This window comes from Cucurbita moschata, unplaced genomic scaffold (genome assembly GCF_002738365.1).
Source record: "Cucurbita moschata cultivar Rifu unplaced genomic scaffold, Cmos_1.0 Cmo_Scf00044, whole genome shotgun sequence".
NCBI classification, from domain to species: domain Eukaryota; kingdom Viridiplantae; phylum Streptophyta; class Magnoliopsida; order Cucurbitales; family Cucurbitaceae; genus Cucurbita; species Cucurbita moschata.
In genome coordinates this window covers 1,258,072-1,277,844 of record NW_019268560.1, presented here as the reverse complement: position 1 = coordinate 1,277,844, position 19,773 = coordinate 1,258,072, and the positions used below count along the sequence as shown (strand labels likewise).

Sequence of the window (19,773 nt, the reverse complement as noted above, 5' to 3'; positions counted from 1 at the left end):
CATTTTCTTCAATTCTCTAGCAGTCCTTGTGAAGCCAACTCGTTTCTGCTTGCTTATAACGTAGTTCTCACAACGACCCACATCAACGAATTTCGTACCTTCTAAAACTCCTTTCGCAGCCAACCATTCATTTCACGCTCATATGTCCAAGTCTATTATGTCATAGACTTGAATTTGAAGCACTCTCAGCAATAGCAGTTATGTTCATACACCCTGCAGTGGTGTATAAGGTTCTAGATTTTGTGCCACGTGCTACCACCATAGCACCCTTCATAATCTTCCACGAACTCTTCCCTAACTCTGTTGCATAACCTGTGTTGTCCAACTCACCAATAGAGATCAGTTTCTTCTTGAGACTAGGAATATATCGACATCCTTTAATGTCTACTGATTTCCTGTCGGAGTTTTTATGTAAACATCCTCTTTTCCTTTAATCTCCAAATCTTTGTTGTCGGCAAGATGTACCTTCTCGAAATTTTCAAACTTGAAATTCTAGAACAACTCTTTATTTGGAGACGAATGAAAAGATGCACCTGAATCCAAAATCTAGGATTCAATCGAACTGTCAACGCTGAGGATTAGAGCATCCTCAATGTCTTCCGCTGAATTTATAGAATCATCATCATCTCCAGATTTGTGATTTTGCTTCCTCTTTGGTCTTGTATAATCTATCTGAAAGTGAAATTTTACTCCACAATTCCAACACATTACGTTTGGTCTATTTGAAGATTTTTCTCGGTTCTTTGATTTTGATCACCCTTTGTTTGGGTCCTTTGGTTTACTTCTTCCCTGTTGGTCAACACTGAGAACACTACTGGTTGAATTTCCAATTTCTCATTTGTGAATACTTTCGCTGAGAACTACATCTCGAATTTCATCAAACTTCAGTTTATCAGATCCTCGGGAATTGCTGATTGCGGCAACAACAGTATCCCACAACTCGGGTAAAGATGACATCAAAATCAATGCTTTAATTTAATTCTCGAAATTAATTTCCACCGAACTCAGTTGACTTACGACCATATTAAATTCATTTATATGATCAACAACAAATCCACCTTCAGACATTTGTAGATTGAACAATCTTCGCATCAAATACATATTGTTCATAGCCGACAATTTTTCGTACATATTCGACAACGCTTTCAACAGATCTGACGTTGTCTTCTCCTTGATGATGTTGAACACCACGTTTCTGGATAGCGTCAACCAGATCAACCCTAACGCTTGTGGATCCTTGAGCTTCCACTGTTTTGTGGTCATGGTATCTGGCTTCACCCCCAACAGGGGTTCGCGAAGATTTTTCTGGTACAGATAATCTTCAATCTACATCTTCTAGAAATCGAAATCGAATTCATCGAACTTCTCAATTCCAATCTTTAAGCTTTCCATCTTCATAGATCGTGGTGAATTTCACCGAGGCTTTGATACCAGTTGTTAGGATCACACAACAATGCACACACTCGATCTTGATGAACATAAAGAACATGATAGACAAAATGCAAGGAGAATATTGACTAAAAGATTTGTATGGATAACTTCACATAGGTAAAGTAAGAGAATACAAAAAGTACGCTCTGCCCTAAGGGATATATATATATATATGATTTAGCTTACTAGATATAGTTTTATCAGATTTAACCATCTATACCATATATATATAGTTTTACTCAATATAACTTTTTATTTATGACAATTCACCTTATATGTCATTTACCAAATATAGATTTAGTATGTATAACCTTAACTAAGGCTCCATAACTTAACATGGTTAACATTAATGGTGGAAGATAATTATTAAGATTAATTGTAAAAATGAAATTAAATTACTTAAAAGTATTTTAATAATTCGATCTAATAAAAAAAAACTGAACAATCAATTATCTAAAATTAAATAATATAATAAAAACACGAAAAAAAAAAATCGGACTCTCTAATTCGATTAGGACAGTTGTACAGAGCGAACCGTACGGAATGGTTAAGTTTTCGGTTTGACCGAACCGACCCAAATGTAGTTTGTTTTCGGTTTTCTTTTCTAAACGTAGCCGACACATCGCATCGGACGTCTCGCCATTTCCCTCGAGTCTTTCGTCGCCTCACTCACGGTCACTGCCGCACTCACCGTCGATCAGCTGCTTTGCCGTCGAATACTCAGCCATTGCGCATTTGGCTGCTCAGACCCCGCACCTTCGATAGAGAATCCAGGAGCCTTGGTCTTTTCTCTGCTAAATTCCGCCTCTTCTCAAATCTGCGCTACGTCGTTGAGTGATTCTTGGTGGGTTTCTAATCTGTTTCTTGGTATTGTTGGGTTCTTGTTTGTAATGTAGCAACACTACGCTCTGTTTTTGTTCTGTGCCTCCAATGTTGTGAGTTTCTTTTGGGATTTGGTATCGGTTGATTGGTGAATCGATTTTCTTCGGGGTCCTGGTTGTTTTTGCATTCTCATACTTTGGAGGGACAGACATATCAGCTCATCCTCCTTGTTTTCAGACGTTTATGTCTTGTTATTTGTGTTCATCGTATGAAAAACAATAGGTTCATGCACATTTTAGCAGACTTTTGGCCAAAGTCGATGATACTTTGACTTGTTTCACTCTGTTCCATCAAAGAAAATGGATGACATGCATTTGTGTTCATCATATGCTAGATATTGGTGCTTTTCCTAAGTGTACTTTTTCAGCAATTTCTGTTCATTTGATCATTTTCTTGTAAAGTCTAAATGTCGCTTGCCGTTGGTTTTTCATTGGTTTGCGTCTGCTTTTCATTCTTTGAGTTAAGCAAATTCAATTCATAAGCCAAATAGCTCATTTTCTTAGTACTAAATCATCTTTGAGTAGGTGATTCTCTGTTGCTTGTGTTTTCTGTTCTCAAGTTGGAAATGGAAGAAGTATTAGAAGGCTTTTGTTGTGGATATGAGTTCCCTTTTAGGAATCAAGAAGTTCATTATCTAAAGCTTGAACTCACAGCAAAGTAGAAGAATAATAGTGGAATTGGGAATTAAACTTTTTCTAGAATGAATATGAAGGAGAACTAAACCTCTCAAGTTCTTGGTAACTCATTGTCGTATTCCTCTATGGTATTATTTTTCTCTTGATTTTCAATCTCAAGATTGAGTTGTTATCGACTCAACTCAATATTTTGAATCAATCTTAGGGATTGGATCCATAATGTTGAGTATTGCTGGAGATGTGCATTATAACATAGCTCTAGAGGAATTTAGCGTCAATGAGATTGTAAAAAGAGAAGTGGAAAATTTAGATCAATAATGCTTTTGAAAAGTAGCATAAGCAATTGGTATAAGTTACCTTTTAGAGGAATCAAATGCTAGCAGGGCTTCAAATTTATCCTACTTGGGAAAACAGTATGGCTTAACTACTAACTGAACTTGCACAAGGATGAGGATCCCATTGGTAGACTCATGGTGGAGAAGGTGTGACTAATCTACGGTAACATCGTTGTGAATTTTGACCATCGAAGGCAATGGTGCATGCTGCAGGTCAAATTTGAATAAAAACTGTAGGAACTAAGCAAATGTAACAAATTGGTGAAGATTATAGTTCAATAAGGTCAATCGTCATGGATTTAATGGATTAGAAGCTGGAGCAACTTGAGGTTGATTGAATTGAACACCATTACTTGGTCCACACCTTAAACGCCAGGACCGGATGGTTTTACCTCAAAATTTTTTTTTTTTTTTTAAATGTTGGAGCATTCTGAGAGCTGAGAGCCGATATCATGAGAGTGTTCCAAGATTTCTTTTTAGAATGGAGTTATCAACGACTACCTAAACGAAACATACATTTGTTTGATCTCAAAGAAACTGGATGCTTGCAATGTTGTAGACTTTCGCCCCATAAGTCTTATGACCGGACTATACAAAATCATAGCAAATGTGCTATTTGAACGTCTTAAAAAAGTTCTCCTTTTCATGATTAATGGGCAGCAAACAGCTTTTGTAGAGGGATGACAAATCCTTGATGCATCCCTCATGGAAAATGAGCTCATAGATGAATGGGAGATTATTTGGGAGAGGAATAATCTCATGTTGTCACGTCAAACATCAGAAATGATTTCAAATCCATTCTGTTCTGAAATCCTTTCAAATACAAGTATTCCAACCAGAGGGTAAATTCAATTCTTAGAACACCCATTTTCCTTCCATCATTCACCTTCGGATTCGAGATTTGAGAAGCCTCTTGTTGGTGGCAGGTAATAATTCAGTCAATTTGTTGTCTAATCTAATTCGTATTCCCAACTAGCATTTTATTGCCACCTAATTGTTAAAATTACTCCCAATTGCTTATACTACTTTTCAAAAACATTAGGATGTTAATTTGTCACCTTTCTTTTTTATGATCTCATTGATGCTAAATTTCTCTACAGCTATGCTAATGCACATTTCTAGCAATACTCTAGATTTGGTTATGGAACTACTATCGAGATTTTCAGACCATATTTCCTAGTCCTTTGGTTATCCCAACAATGGGGGATAGCAACCGCTTATGCGGCCTTTCCTTCTGAGGAGGCCCTATGAATCAAGGACGAGAAAGCCACAATAATACACCTTTCGATTCTTTTGATATTGATTCTTCTATTCCATTCTAATCTTTTACAGAAACTCTCAAGGAATCTACTGATATTTCTTCTTTCGATTTGGAAATGAAAATGAAAGCAAAACTCACAACCACGTAACCATGATCACATTTCACAGTTCAACCTGAACCTACCTTAAAATCTTCATTTGTGATAGTGCAACTCTTCTTGTCTTCTTATGCTTATGTACCAATATTTAATATCTGTGCGGTCGTTTATCCCAAGACTTTTTGAACTTTTAAGATCTTTTATTGTCAAGATTTAACATGTTGTATCGTATTGAGATACTGACCTGAATACTGCATTCTGCTTAAACTTAAGTTTATGAGGTTTTGGCTTATCTGGTTAAGGGACTGTGTTTCTCATTCTTGATAGATGTCTAATAAAGATGATATTGAGAACCCCAATGCTGATAAGGTCCAGAAAGAGTTAGTGGCTTCTGCTTTATCGGGTGAGAGCCCACCAAACTGGTATGCCATTGTTCTACAGCAAGCCTCAATATATGGTGTTGCTGCTGGGTACTGTGTTTCTGCATCCCTGCTTTCCATCATCAATAAATGGGCAATCATGAAGTTCCCTTACCCAGGCGCACTGACTGCTCTACAATACTTCACTAGTGCAGCTGGAGTTTTCATTTGTGGTTGTGCTGGATTTATCGAACACGATCGACTTGATCTCTTGACAATGTGGCGGTTCCTACCTGCTGCATTTATATTCTATCTTTCCCTATTCACCAACAGTGAACTTCTCTTGCATGCCAATGTCGATACATTCATCGTTTTCCGCTCAGCAGTTCCAATTTTCGTCGCTATAGGTGAGACCCTTTTCCTGCACCAACCCTGCCCATCAATGAAGACATGGGTCTCGCTCGCTATCATCCTCGGTGGCAGTGTTCTTTACGTACTGACAGATTATCAATTCACATTGGCAGCATACTTTTGGGCTTCGGCTTATCTCATTAGCATGTCCATAGATTTTGTATACATAAAGCATGTTGTTATGACCATAGGGCTGAACACATGGGGCCTTGTGCTGTACAACAACTTAGAGGCACTTCTTTTGTTTCCATTGGAGCTTCTTATCATGGGTGAACTCAAGAAAATCAAGCACGAAATCTCAGATGAATCTGATTGGCACTCATTTGCAGTGGTTTTGCCTGTTGGGTTATCATGCTTATTTGGTTTGTCCATATCTTTCTTTGGGTTCTCTTGTCGCAGGGCAATATCTGCTACTGGATTCACTGTACTCGGAATTGTCAATAAACTCCTCACTGTAGTGATTAATCTTGTCATCTGGGATAAGCATTCGACGTTCATTGGAACAATGGGGCTATTGATATGTATGTCCGGTGGAATCTTGTATCAGCAATCTTCAAGCTCAAAGCCGAAAGAGGTGGTAAGGGTACAAGAAACAGTGGAAGAAGAGCAACAAAAGCTACTTGATGATAGGCCAAGCAATTCAGATGAACAACAAAAGCAAGTTGAGATGCCAAGCGTTCCAGATAGCAGCGACGCCGACAACAAAGTTAGTCGATCGGAGGATGCGAGATCATGAGGTACTTCTAAATGGTAATGCTTCTATAACAATTGTATTTGGTTGCATTATTTGATTCATATTTATCATTTGTAGCATGCTAATATAGTTTAGTTGCATTTTGATGTATATCTTATTATGTTCATTGAAAATTGTTTTTTTTTCTTTTCTTCAGAATCTTACATGGAATTGGATATACCTGTATTTTTAATATCACATGTTAAATCACACCTGTATGTCAAGATGATGACCAGAAGGTCACTACCTTCTCCAAGATTGGGCATTATGATGCTACTTGAGAATTGTCATATGTTCTTCCGTAGTTTAAGCTTTCTTTTCCTTTGCTATGTTTTTTTCTTAATTGTCCAACCATTTTATTCGGAAAAATATATCACCGAATGGAGATAGAATCAAGACCGATTCTCTTAATGCTTTTCTGGATATTTCTCAATGTCCTGAATGATCATCTGCTTTCGAAAAGAATCGAAGAATATTTTAAGAATCCTACAAGATCCATTCGTTCTTTTTTCTCTAACAGATGATCAGAACTTCACATTTATTTTAGGCTAATTAGGGGAAGATCATGAATATATAAATAAATATAAAATATTTTAATAAAATTGAAAGTAAAGTCACTAAAGCTTGTATTTGTATAAAATCTTTTCTTTTTTGTATTCAACCTTTACCAATTATTTGAAATTCCGTTGAAATTCCGTTCCAATTGGACATTCTTTTAATCACTTTGGAAGGAAACCGATGGCTGCCACGAACACGATGACCAAATGGACAAGCTGAGGCAATATTCTGCCTCATATGGAGAATTGGGAAATTACTTACACAATGGTTTCGTTTTTTTTTTTTTATAAATGGCTTAGGTTTGTTTAATTGGTTTTTACACCGATAAATTCTTCAATTTTTCTAAGTTCTTTCATCTTTATGATATATTTTTTTGCAATGTCATATTTATTAGATATAAAATTGATAGTTTAGAGGTCTATTAGACATGAACTATATCTAGAAGATCAATTAATTATATAAAATTTTAAAATATGTCGGATTCTTACACAAAATTAAAAAATTAAAAAAATATATTAGATAAAATGTTGAAATTTAAGGTCCTTTAAATATTATTTAAAATAAAAACTCAAAAGCATTTAGAATTTTTAGTCTATAGAATTTAATTTAAGTTTAGAAAGTCGATGTTAGGGATACACAATTTAATTTAAGTTTAGAAAGTGGGTGTTAGGAACACACAATTTATTTAGAAATTAAAGTTTTAGTATTTGTATTTAGGAAGGTTTTTTTATTACTTTTTTGTTGTTAATTATACAATTAAAGCTATTTTAGATATCAAATTTTCAAAATTTTAATAATTAAGTTATCTTTCCAAAGAAATATTATTTTCTTCAATATTATTTTTTACTATTTTTTGAATTAGATTACTAGTGGCAATTTTGAAACTGTCCTAATATACATATGCTTTCTTTATCCCTGATTTCATAACTTTTATTACTATATGAAAGTAAATTATATTTTTAAGATTTATCATTTAAATACAAATTTGAAGTATTTAAACTCAGTGAAACATACCATTATAATTAAACTGTCTCCATTTTAAAAATTTTAAATGAATTTTGTAGTTGGTTAGCACATAAAATTACATAATTCTTTTTTTTTTTGTTAGTACAAAATTCTTCATCTTCAAAGTCTCAAAGCCACTATCAGCATTTAAAATGTCAATTTCGACAAAAATACCAAAATCTTAATTTAATAAAAATTTCGATAAAATATCCCTCCAATTTTGGAGGTTGAAGGGTAATTCCAAAAAATATATATAACAAAAATTTCAAAAAAAAAAAAAAAAAGTTAATCATTAATCATTTTTACATTTTTAAAGTTCATGATTGATGATTAATAACACTAATCATTAATCATTTTTTTAAAATGTGTAGAGTTATGAACATTGTGTTGTGGAGTGTATTTGTTGTGAAAGATGTAGGTTTAAATAAGGAGTAGGATAGTTTAGGCCACTCCCCTCAACCCACCCAAGTCCCAACCCAAGTTAGTGGCTCAAACACTTCTCATCTTACTCATCAAGAACATCATAGCTGTGGATTTGGTAGTTCAACCTCTCCTCAATGTTAGTCATTCACTCAAAGGCCAAACTCCATACTAAGAACTATTTCCAACAGCAAATAACTATTGCCAATGCTCTTTGCAAGGATAAATTGCACCGCGTCCCTCCTTTTCTGAACCAAAAATGAACTCGAGAATTCAGAATTTAGTATCGTATAATAAGTCAAACACGAGTTGCTAGTCTAACTGTGAGATGCATGCTCTATCTGATTTGTCCTAATATGTATTAAGAATACATCAATCAATAGAAAGAACAAAGAACATTTGGAACAGAGGTATATAACGAAAAATAGTGAAACAATTTAGCCATTATGGGAGGATTAATAATACTAGACAGCTACCTTGAGTATCTTCTTGAGTCAAGAATGTACTAAATTTGCCTTCTTTACTGCGCTAAATGCACAGAGGAGGCTTCCCATTCATTTGAGAATGTTCAAAGCATGCTTCTTACCTCTGGATACAAGTACCAAGGGTTGGGATGTCTCCCTCAACTCTCTCTATTACATGCTTTATTGATGAATAATGATATGAGCAATAAGCTAGTTGCCTGGATGACATAGAACAAGTAAGTTATCGCAGCTCTATTTGCAACCATTTAATTTCTTGGTCCTCATCAAAACAAGAGGTATCGAAAAATACTTGATTACGACCCCCACCCCGCAAAGAAACAGCAGAAAAAAATAACTATGGGCATATTCTTGAACAAATTATAAAACTAATTAATGCAGTAGTTAGAAATGCTACTAAACAGGTCTGCAAAGCAGCTGAAATGGAACACAGAAATTTTTGTTCAGCGAGTGTAGTTTTCAACGGTATTTAAACTCATGCCCTAAAATCAGAGGCCGTGGTTCCTCCCTCCCATTTTGCCTGCACTCTCTCTTTCTTTTTTTTTTTCTTGTGAGTTGGTGGGGGTGGGCAAAGCAAGATGCACACAAACTATATACAAAGTGAAAATGGAGAAAAAATCATCTAAATTCCAAGACTTTGTTGCAAAAAAAATTATAGGAGGTAAAAAAATAAACCACAATATTCATGTACAGGTCGGTATTAAATTCTTAATCCTAGATCACCAATATACAAAAGGACGACAGATCTTACTATTGCGAGAACAGCCTGTCTTGCAGCATTTGCCCAAGCTTCGTGAAAAGAAGTTGTTGCTCCTCAAATGTAAGGTTCATTAGTATCTAAAATAAATAAATACCACCAGCAGTAGTCAGCTCACATAACCTCAGCGAAAAGATTCTTGATCTAATAAGATAAGGTGAATGAATGAGACATTCATCTAACCTGGTCAATAATTGATTCAACGGTGATACTCTGAGACACGACGAATGATTGATGATAGATGTATGAAAACACGGCCATCACCATCTGCATTTGAAAAACCAAATATTTTAACTGCAGGGAACAAAGGTAGGAGGGGACAAGGACAGGAGTATTCGACTATGCCAAAAATATTAGGGGTGCAAATAGGTTGGTTTAGTGCCCGACTAAACTGAACCACATCAGGGGATATGACCAAAATGAGCTGAACTTGCTTGATTTTGCGATGGTTGATCAAGCCATCAATTCTCACTACAGAATCAGATAATAAATAAATAAATAAATGGGGGGAAAGATGGACAAATACAGAGTTGGAGTGATGATCAAGAGAAGAGCAAGTGGCAGGGAAATTGACAATGGAGGAGACATGGCAAAAGTCTATAGTGCAGAAAGCAACCTCCTGATCATGGAAAGGGGTGAAACATCCTAATTTTCATTATGAGAGGCAAGGTTGAAGCTTCTAGGAGACTTTGTCGAGGTAGTCCTCTTTCACCTTTTATCCGTAATAGGAGACCTTAACAGAATGTTGAAAAAGGATTGTTCTAAAGGTGGGCTAGAAGGTTTCCATATAATCCACCTGAATCACTTGCAATGATCAAATGTTATTTTATTGTATAGTATAACCAAGCCCTGGAAAATGTTAGGCCTCCAATTATCATCAGGTATGTGAGAAGGGGCCAAAAAGGGAATTTATCCTTCAGAAGTTAGTTCCAAGGGTCAAGGGTCAGAATGTAGGGGAAACCACGGAGGGAGTGAGGGAGAGGAAAGTTAGCGGGAGTGTGGGAGAGGAATGGTAGCGCATATACGCAAGGGGAAAGGAGAAGAGATTTTCATCTTTTGTCTATAGTAGAAAGTTGTAAGGGGAAAGGAAGAGATTACCCACCCGACTAGGTTTGCTTCTGTATTGCCTTGGGTCACTTTCTTCCTCTGTTGGTAATACCTTGCATATTGGGCATACCCTTTGTATTTTCATCTTTTGTCTATTGTAGAAAGTGGTAGTATCTTACATTTGCTCTTCCAAAGTCGTATGACAACACTAAAAAGTGAGCAAGCGCCAACAACATGCCGTGAGGCACCCTTCAAATGACTGACTGAAGACGAATTCCAGATAGAAAATAACAGGACTTTGTCTCTATTGTGAGGAAAAATTCATCGTGGGCCATCATGGTAAAGGAAAAGAACTTAGGGTTCTTTTGGTGTATGATCACAAAGAGGAAATGGAAGCTGCCGGGACGAACATGGCTATTAAGCTTGCATGATGCAAGCAATGGAGGTGGCTATTCATACCTTTGCGTGGAATGAGCAAGCCCAAGAGGCGTTTGAGAGATTGAAAAATGTCTTGGTAACTCCACCTATATTTTCTTTTTGTGGTGTAAACTGATGCGTCTGGAACAGGCTTAGGGCTGTTTTATCCAAATAGCAATTTCCAATTGTATTATTCAGCCATATCTTAACCCCTCAAACCCAATCTAAATCAGTTTAGGAAAGAGAACTCATGGTGATAGTCTTTGCGGTTCAACGATGGCAGCGCAATTTACTCAATCAGAAATTCATTGTTAGAACAAATCAACAAGCGCTGAAATTTTTGGAACAGAGAGTGACAGCCTGAGTTCACGATGGATTTTTAAATGGCTGGGCTACCATTTCAAAATTCAATACCACCTAAGCCTAGAAAATAAAACTGTTGATATTGTGTCTGAGGTTACCACTGGTCACTCATATGGCCAATCTTTTAGTTCCAGTCATTTTAGATGTTGAAGTGATTACGGAAGAGTTTGCTAATGATCCAAAGCTAGCCAAATCATCCAAAGCCTGGAAAGTGATGCAGGCAGTGTGCCCAAATTCTCCTTTCAGCCAGGCAAACTTTTGTATAAAGGTTGGCTCGTTCTCTCAAAGACGTCTTCCCTAATCCCAGCAATGCAACAGACATACCATGACCTCGTGATGGGGTCACTCAAGGTTCTTAAGAACTTATAAAAGACTAGTTTATTGGGAGGGAGGGAATGAGGTCTGACACTAAGCAAATATGTGAAGCAATGCCTAGTCAAATCCTTGGCTGCATCTCCCACAGAGCTATTACACCCCTTAGAGGTACCATGTCGTACATGGGAGGATATCACTATGGATTTTAGTGTGGGAATGACTCAATTTTTGTGGTAGTCAAATGCCCAAGTACGCCCATTTTCTACCTCTTAAATCCTGTTCATAGCCGAGTCGTCCTTGGCTGATGTGTTCATTCAAGAAGTTGTAAACCTCCATTGGGTCCCTCTCTCAATCTTCTTCGACCGTGATAAGGTCTTTATCAGCCAATTTTGGACTGAGCTATTTTGAACTCTAGGCACGAAACTACAAAGGAATACAATGCATCACCCCAAAATCAATGGGCAAACCGAAGTGGTAAGTGTTGAGACCTACTTACACTGTTTTTGTTGTGAGTGACCAAAGCAATGGGTGAATGGTTGTGCAAGGCAGATTTTTGGTAAAACACGACTTTACATATCTCCATCGATATTACACCATTCCAGGCTGTTTACGGGCAACCCCAACTCCATTCATATGGTGACCAACGAACTCCCAACTCAACAGTTCATCAACAATTTAGGGAACATGATTTAGTTCTGAAATTTCTCAAGGATCACCGACACTCCTCTCAGGAAAGAATTAAAAAATTCGCAAATAAACAAAAAGAAGGGAAGTTGAGTATGAGGTGGGAGATTGGGTGTTCCTCAAAATTAGGTAATATCGCCAAACCTCTTGCCAAACGAATAAATGAAAAGTTGGCAGCCAAGTACTTTGGTCCTAATTACATGGAAAAATAGATTGGGCCTGTGAACTATAAGAGCTTTGTTTGGTAGACATAAAACGTTCCATCCTGTGTTTTCATGTTTCTCAGCTCAAGAAGACACTTGGAGAGTTGTTGACACAATCGGGACCTCCATTGTAGACGGGTGACTGTGAGCATATGGATGAACAGAATGATATCCTGGGACATAGAGAAGGCACGGGCACAAGAAGAACCGAATGGTTGGTCGGAAAAACTTACCAGAACATGAAGCTACTTGGGAAGCACTTGCTGATTTTCGTCTCTAGTTTCCAAACTTCAACCTTGAGGACAAGGTTTCTCTGTCTCAAGGGGTTAGGCCCCCAATTCCCATTAAGTACGCGAGAAGGGGCAAAAAAAGGAAATTTACCCTCGACAAGTTACAAGGTTAGAGGGTAGGGGGAACCATGAAGGGAATGTGGAAGAGGAATGCTAAAGGTACATACCTAAGGGAATGGAGGAGGGATTTTCATGTTTTATCTGTTGTAGAAAGTTGTAAAAGGCAGGGGAGAGATTGCCAGCCCTTTCTAATCAGCTAGGTTTGCTTTTGTATTGCCCCAAGGCACTTTATTCCTCCGTTTTTAATATATAGTAAAGAGGTGCATTACAAATGCTTTCTGCTCAAGTGTTTAAGAAGACTTATGCTAAGAAGTTAACCTCCCAAATTTCAAGTGACTGGGATCAATTGTTATAGGAATAGACTCGAAGAGGTAGGATATCTTTCTGTCTTGACCTTTGAACTACATAGAATGCCTTTGAGGAAAAGCCTACCTCAAAATGCTTAAGGAATCTTATTGTAAGAATCTGGGGGAAAACTACGGAATGGAAAACGATAGTGAAAGGAGCCAAGGAGATTTTCCAATAACAGAATAATTATTTGAGGAAGACAACGATAGTGAGAGGAGAAGCCACTTAGCGTGATGGAAGATCATCACTCTGCCTTCAGATTGTGGGAAGGGAAGGAGAATATTACGAAAGGAAACACCCCACTCGGAAAGTGGCTATGGAGGAAATTCTTGAAGGAGAAGGATGCTCTTTGGTACAAAATTGTTTCCAGTAAATATGGTTTACATAAACTGGGTAAGAACACAAAAAACACAATGAAGCTGATTGTCGAAGCCCTTAGGTGAGTATCTCAATACTTAAAAGACCTTTCTTCTCTCCCCTCATTTTACAAAGTCAGGAATGGTAGATGGTGGTTACGTCTTTTCTCGGGAGGATACTGCTAAACAAAGAACGTGTACAACACAGGGAGGGTTCTTATAATTGTAATTTGAGTTTTCCCTCTAAATTTAGTTGTTTACTTGGGTAACTTGGATAGTTATGTATGATGACCAGGACGAGTCATCTACTATCCAATTCACCCAAGTGCCCAATATACCTAAATAAAGAGGGAAAACTCAAACTTACAGCCAGTATATGTGATGTTAGGGATAAAATATTCTTTACCATCTAAACTAATTCAGCATACCTGGCAATCCATCCTATCTGTGATTCCACCATGTCCAGGAATGCTATCACCAAAATCCTTCAAAGGGATACAACTGCGTCATATTTATGAAGTTACAAAATTGATAGGCTTGACATAAGAAAAATGAGGAACCTTGATTTTAAAAGCTCTTTTGAAGCCGCTAGCAAAGAAGCCACCAAAAGGAGCTATTATTGATGCAAACAAACCAAGAAATATAGCATGCCACTGAACTCGCAAAATGGTAACATCTTTCCATGGGAACTGCCAAACAATGACCTAAGTTAGAAAAATGAATATAGATGGGCAAATAAGAACTAATTGTAACATCAAGAAGAAACAGCTAAGCTCGCAAATCATAGAATGCAGACTATTCCAAGAATGCAATAAAAAATGCTTATTGGCAATCTCAAACAAATCCATCTGTTAGAGCTTTCCGGCTTCCGACAGAGGGTAAACTATTTTGATCCAGTCCAACAAGGTCAAAACGAAAAAGAGCATGACAGAACATAAGACTAGAATGGTGTCATCATTTTCCATAGCTCACGCACCATCATCTCCATTTATGACAATTATATTGCTATTAGTGCAAACCAGCACAATCCTTGGCCCTATCGTTGGACAGCGATTATGTTTTTTTTTTTTTTTCTCTTTCTCCATTGGTAGATGGATTCCAGAAACATCTTTGACCAACTGAGACTATATATTAAAACCTAATATGGAGTGTCCACATAGCTAATACCTTTTCAGTCAATGTTTCTGGCGTGAAAGTTAAAAGATTTGTTTACTCAAATAAAATGAATATATGATGTCAAAATGAAACACTTCCAGAAAGAAGACAGGATCAACCTCAAAAAAAAAAAAAATTGTTGAAAGCACATTTTTCTAGCAAGCTAGGCAGAGGGATCCCTCTTCTCCCTGCCCTTCTAAGCTGTATCCCTGCTTTCTGGTATTATCTTTTTATCTCTTACCCGGTAAAGAAAGGGTTAATGTAATGATTTTCTTTACGAAAAAACCTGAGAGAATATAGCTATGTAATTCTCGCATGTAAAAATCGTAGAATTGGATTTTTAAATCATGTAAAAAAAAAAAAGAAAAAAGGTAAACTAATGAATTTTTATAATTGGCCAATTGCTTGTACTGATCAAATTAGTTAAAACCAACGGCTTGTAGCAATTAAAGAGATAGATCTTAAGAATTAAATGTCAAGATTGTAAAAATTGGAACTAAACATTTGGTTTTTTTATTTTTTATTTTTATTGATAAGAAACAAGGAAGCTGGACGTTTGTGACTGATGAATAGTAAATAAGGGTTCTCAGATTGCCTAATGATGATGAACTTGAGAAGGAGAACTGGGACTGTTTTTCCCAGATCAACATATGTGGTTAGTAGGAAAAAACACACAGATCAAGCAAATTGAAAAGCAAGTACTAAAAGTACACACGCACATACATATATAATAATCAGATTCAAGCAATACCACTTTACTGACCCATGAAGGAATCCATCCAGGTAAAGTAAAATATTCTGGTGAGAACAAAGGACCCGGATCACAGTGAAGCCACCCAGTTGATAAATCCTGCATTTGTATCCCAGATAAGTAGACATGATTATCTTTAAAACAAAAATTTAGGACACTAAAAGAGAATCACCTTTCTTGGACAAGTGAGCCAACTGAATCGACCCATGATGTTTGCAAGCTGCACCAGCACCAGCATGTTAATAGCATCATTATTATAATCACTTTTTTTATTGTTATTATCATGTTTCCAGGCACTTAAAGCATATTCACAGACGAGGATTTTTTTTGAAGAAACTACACAATCTAATCACATGAAATAAAAATAAAGTTAAATTGTCATTCAACCCTAAAGCCTGAGCTGATGAGTTACCATAAATCAATTATATCAATACTTTTAGCATTCTCTCACTTATGGGGTTGAAAATTTGTTGAAGGTCCAACAAATGTAAATCGAGGAAATGCATTACCACAGTTAAAACACATGATCTCTTACTTTGATACCATATTAAATCACCAATCCGCCCAAAAGCTTAAGCTGATGGATTACGGTGAATTTAGTTATATTAATACTTTTTACATATCTATACATCAGTAAACGTTAAAGTAATAGGAATTAACCATCAAGAAACATGTGCAAAATAAAACCATAAACCAAATTAAACGTGCCAACTTTTAACAAGTCCACGTAAGAAAATATGAAATTAAAAAATCAGAAGAATAAAAAAGTAATATTCTAAAGATACATAGTAATTGAAGGTTGTTATGTAATAGGTTCTGCCAGATCGATTAAAGGCAGAATCCATTTCTTTAAGAAGCTACAACCTGCCATACACGAGGCAAATGAACAACACATGGATCAAGTTAAGGAAGGACTATTCTCATTTCTCAGTTATTTTCCCACCTAAAAAGGGAACAATTTAAAGTTAAAACATATATTGTTGTAGTCTATTCTGTCGCAAAAGCGGCCCCAGTCTAGAAAATAATCATGTAAAGCCCAGAAGATAAGATCAGTACTTTTTCTTTTTTTTAATACGAAACAAAGTTTTCTTTTGAGAAAAATGAAAGCATGTACAAGAGCATAAAAAACCAGAAAAAGGAATCCTAACACTAACTACAAGAATAATCCCCAATCCAAAAGAATGAGATCAAGCTCTAAAGATCATTTTGTTCCTTCCAGATAAAATTGCCCACAAAATAATGAAAAAAAATGCATGCCACACAATTCTTCCTTTATCACGAACATGAGGCTTTAGGAGAACATCCTTTATCTGACAACAAGCTCTGTTGCAGCCAATCCCAGTTCTTTGTTGGACACATTCAACAGTACTTTGTTTTCCCTCCAGGTAAAAACAATGTCGAAGTATTGAGAACCTGTGCAGCTAAATACCTATGGCTCTGATGGAATTTTGAAAGAAATAAATCAAAAACTATTCCATAATTCTTCTAGTGAGGACAGAGATATTTGGGATGTTATTCAATTCCAAGCTTACCCGTGTTGCATAAGCTTTTTGTGTATTAAAAGCTTACCAGAAGTAGGTCTTGTGCTAAAGTGGGGTATTTGACTTGAGAGGAATATGAAGATAATAAGGGATGTTGAGAAATCTAGGGTGGAGGTTTGGGAGCTTGTGAAGTTTGATGCTTTGATGTTTAATCAACTGATCTGTTAGCTCCCTTAAAAGCAGCCTGTTGTGATGTTGCCCACCATTTTCAGCTCCCATATCCCTCTGCCCTTCATCCTTATCTTAATTTACAGGTCATAACACCTTGTCTGGAGGATTGCGGTCTGCGCATTAAAAAAAATAAAACAAAATCTCTGTAAAACAAAGTCTAGGGCTAAGGGACTAGAGGAAACTCCAATCAACCATCAAATATGAAAAAGAGACCTTGTCTCAACACAGGGAAGAGTCGAAATCTATTTTATGATTATTCTATCCTGGAATTTCAAGGGATTGGGTTATTGGCGGAAGTGTGTGTGTTATAGTATATATTATCATGGCATTCATGTATATAACTTCAGATTTACAGACCTATTATTACATTTTTCCCTTTATTGTAATTTTACATTCTTTTAGTTTAGGGCTCTCATGTGGAGCTACGTATTTGTGAATTTAGTATAGGAAAGATATTAGCTATTCTCTCAATATTGAAGAAAAACATGCTCTTGTCAAAGGCGTCATTATCAAAGACAATCCTTCTTGATCATCCTTCAAGAAACCAAGAGTAGTAACATTGATAGACCTATCTTTCTCCATTTCCAATGTCACTGATGAGTTTGAACCACTTGTTTATATAAAATCATAGCCAGGATTCTATTGGAGAGGCTGAAATGTGTGATTCCAAGCACTATCATAGAGAATCAATTAGCTTCTGTAGCAGGGTGTCAAATTCTGGACGCCTCTCTTACTGCAAACGAGCTCATTGAGGAATGGTATAGAAGCGGTTGAAAAGGTCATCAATAAGGTAAATCGGTATTTCTAGATGAAATCTTGAGAGTTAAGGGGTTTGGAGACAAATGGAGAAGATGGATTAGAGAGTGCATGTCATCAGAAAATTTTTCAATCATTATCGGTGGAAAACTGGGGGACAAAATTTGGGCATTCTAGCCTAAGGCAAGGTGACCCCTTTCAGCTCATCTTTTTATTTTAGTAGTTGATTGCCTTAGACGGTTGTTGTCCCATTCCTCTCGGAGAAAAATTGATTACTTCAAATTCATCATCTACAATTTTTGGACTAAACCATTCATTCTTCCACTCACAAGGAAAAAGAAAAAAACAAACCTTTTCAACGGACAAAAGTCTGAACTTATTTGGTCTTTAGTCTGAACTTGTTGAGTATTTATAATGATGCTTCTTGAATTTAGCACTTGACAAACCGTTATTTATTATGACACTTTCTTGGGTTTTCCCCTTCATGGTAATCCAAAAGCAACATCCCTTTGGCAGTCTATCATTGATAAAGTAGAAAGAAGACTTCTTAGTTGCAGCCACATTTTTATCTCAAAGAGGGATAGACTTTCTATCATTAACGCAACTTTGGCCGATCTGTATTCCAGTCACTTTTCTCTTTGCCTAGAAAGGATGTCCTAGCTATAGAAAAGATCTTCCGAAATTTTCCATAATCTGGTAACAAGAAAACAAAAAGTATCTCATGTTCTAAAGAGGGAAAAGGTAAAATGACTTCGGTTGAATGGAGAGCTTGGTATCCTTGATCTAATGAAGAGAAATAAAGCTTTATTAGCCAAGTGGTATTGGAGATTCCACATTGAAAATATGGAGGAAGTTGATTGTAGCAAATTTTGGGTCTTCTCATTTTGATTAACTAGTCAGAATGGAAGTCAGAAACTTCTTCCTACAGCCGTTGGAAGCACATTCTACAACCAGAGGACGTTATTCATTCAAATATTTGATACAAAGTTGGAAATGGCCAGTCAACTATTTTTTGCAATGATTTATGGTTGGGACAAAATCCTCTAATCTAAGTGCAGCTTTTCCTGTTTTATTCGCATCGACAAAAACAAAGGATCTCTCTGTGGCAGACATTTTGGTACCACAAAAACGCCACATGGGTTATGAATTTTTGCAGAAATCTAGAGAATGAGAAAATACCTGAATGGGAATCTTTGTTGACCTCTTTCTCGTCTTATCAATATATTCATAAGGAAGTGTCACCTGTTTTTATTCTAGGCAAAGAAGGCTATTGCACTACCAAATCAATGGGCAGAAAATTCTCGAAAATGTCCCAACTTATGAAAAGTCATTCAGAAGGATTTCTATCCAAAAAAGATCAAGTTCCACCTTTGGGAACACTCAACCACACTTGCCTAAATACCTTAGACCGGTTACAAAGAAGTTTCTGATGGGCTCTATCAACAAAATGCTGCAGTTTGTGTAAATCAAATAGTGAGTCCCAGAAACATAATAACTTCATTCAATGCCTTATTGCTTCAAAGATTTGGTCCCATTTTCTCACTCGGCTCCATTTGGACATGGACTGACCCTATTAAGGTGCAAGATTGGTTGTCTCTAGTTCTAATTGAGCATCCTTTCAAGGTTGAGAAGAAGACTACTTTTCTATAGATCAATAGAGCTTTCATATGGATTGCTGGGAATGAGAAAAATGCAAGAATATTCAGCAACAAGAGGAATCCATCAATGTCATAGTCGAACACATCATACTTTTGGCTTTATGCTGTAGTAAACATGTTCCACCTTTTAGCAACTATAGTTTCAACTCCCTTACATCCAATTGGAGAAGTTTCTTTGTAACATCTTTTGGATAGATTTCGTTCCTTTTTTTTATTTAACATTTTATACCATCAATGATTTTTTTTTTTTTTTTTTTTTTTTTTTTTTTTTTTTTTTTTTTTTTTTTTTTTT

The 19,773-nt window shown here is 36.3% G+C and overlaps 2 protein-coding genes and 1 long non-coding RNA gene across 11 annotated transcripts in view; 1 reads left to right on the top strand and 2 right to left on the bottom strand.

The window, feature by feature from the left end:
- Positions 1-2,051: 2,051 nt before the first annotated feature.
- Positions 2,052-6,257, top strand: LOC111434217 (GDP-mannose transporter GONST3-like). 4 transcript variants are annotated; one of them, XM_023071614.1, is made up of 3 exons: positions 2,052-2,275; positions 4,969-5,044; positions 5,180-6,257. In XM_023071614.1, exons 2-3 carry the CDS (start codon positions 4,969-4,971, stop codon positions 6,145-6,147), a joined length of 1,044 nt encoding a protein of 347 aa, XP_022927382.1. In that variant the 5' UTR covers positions 2,052-2,275; the 3' UTR covers positions 6,148-6,257. The 4 variants fall into 4 exon arrangements, with proteins under 4 accessions (XP_022927382.1, XP_022927380.1, XP_022927379.1 ...); XM_023071612.1 differs by adding an exon at positions 3,944-4,209 and having other exon boundaries at positions 4,969-6,257; XM_023071611.1 differs by having other exon boundaries at positions 4,969-6,257.
- Positions 6,258-8,065: 1,808 nt separating this feature from the next.
- The window catches only part of LOC111434215 (phosphatidate cytidylyltransferase 1-like), a 17,527-nt gene continuing 5,819 nt past the window's right edge, over positions 8,066-19,773 (bottom strand). For 2 of the 6 annotated variants that reach the window (XM_023071607.1, XM_023071608.1), the window contains 6 exons: positions 15,528-15,575; positions 15,356-15,454; positions 14,010-14,138; positions 13,878-13,934; positions 9,550-9,633; positions 9,181-9,446 (listed from right to left, as the gene is read on the bottom strand). In XM_023071607.1, the coding sequence (XP_022927375.1) occupies positions 9,360-9,446; positions 9,550-9,633; positions 13,878-13,934; positions 14,010-14,138; positions 15,356-15,454; positions 15,528-15,575 (504 nt within the window). In that variant the 3' untranslated portion in view covers positions 9,181-9,359. Of the gene's footprint in view, positions 8,376-8,513; positions 8,810-9,180; positions 9,447-9,549; positions 9,634-13,877; positions 13,935-14,009; positions 14,139-15,355; positions 15,455-15,527; positions 15,576-19,773 lie in introns of those variants that run through there. The other 4 variants (XM_023071605.1, XM_023071606.1, XM_023071604.1 and 1 more) reach the window with 4 other exon arrangements.
- Positions 16,349-19,733, bottom strand: LOC111434220. Its single transcript, XR_002708907.1, has 2 exons — positions 17,281-19,733; positions 16,349-16,959 (listed from the first exon to the last, which is right to left on the bottom strand). It is a non-coding gene; the product is annotated as an uncharacterized LOC111434220 (long non-coding RNA).

Coding starts and splice junctions, on each gene's coding strand:
- LOC111434217 (XM_023071611.1), top strand. CDS start 4,969: ATGTCTAATAAAGATGATATTGAGAACCCCAATGCTGATAAGGTCCAG.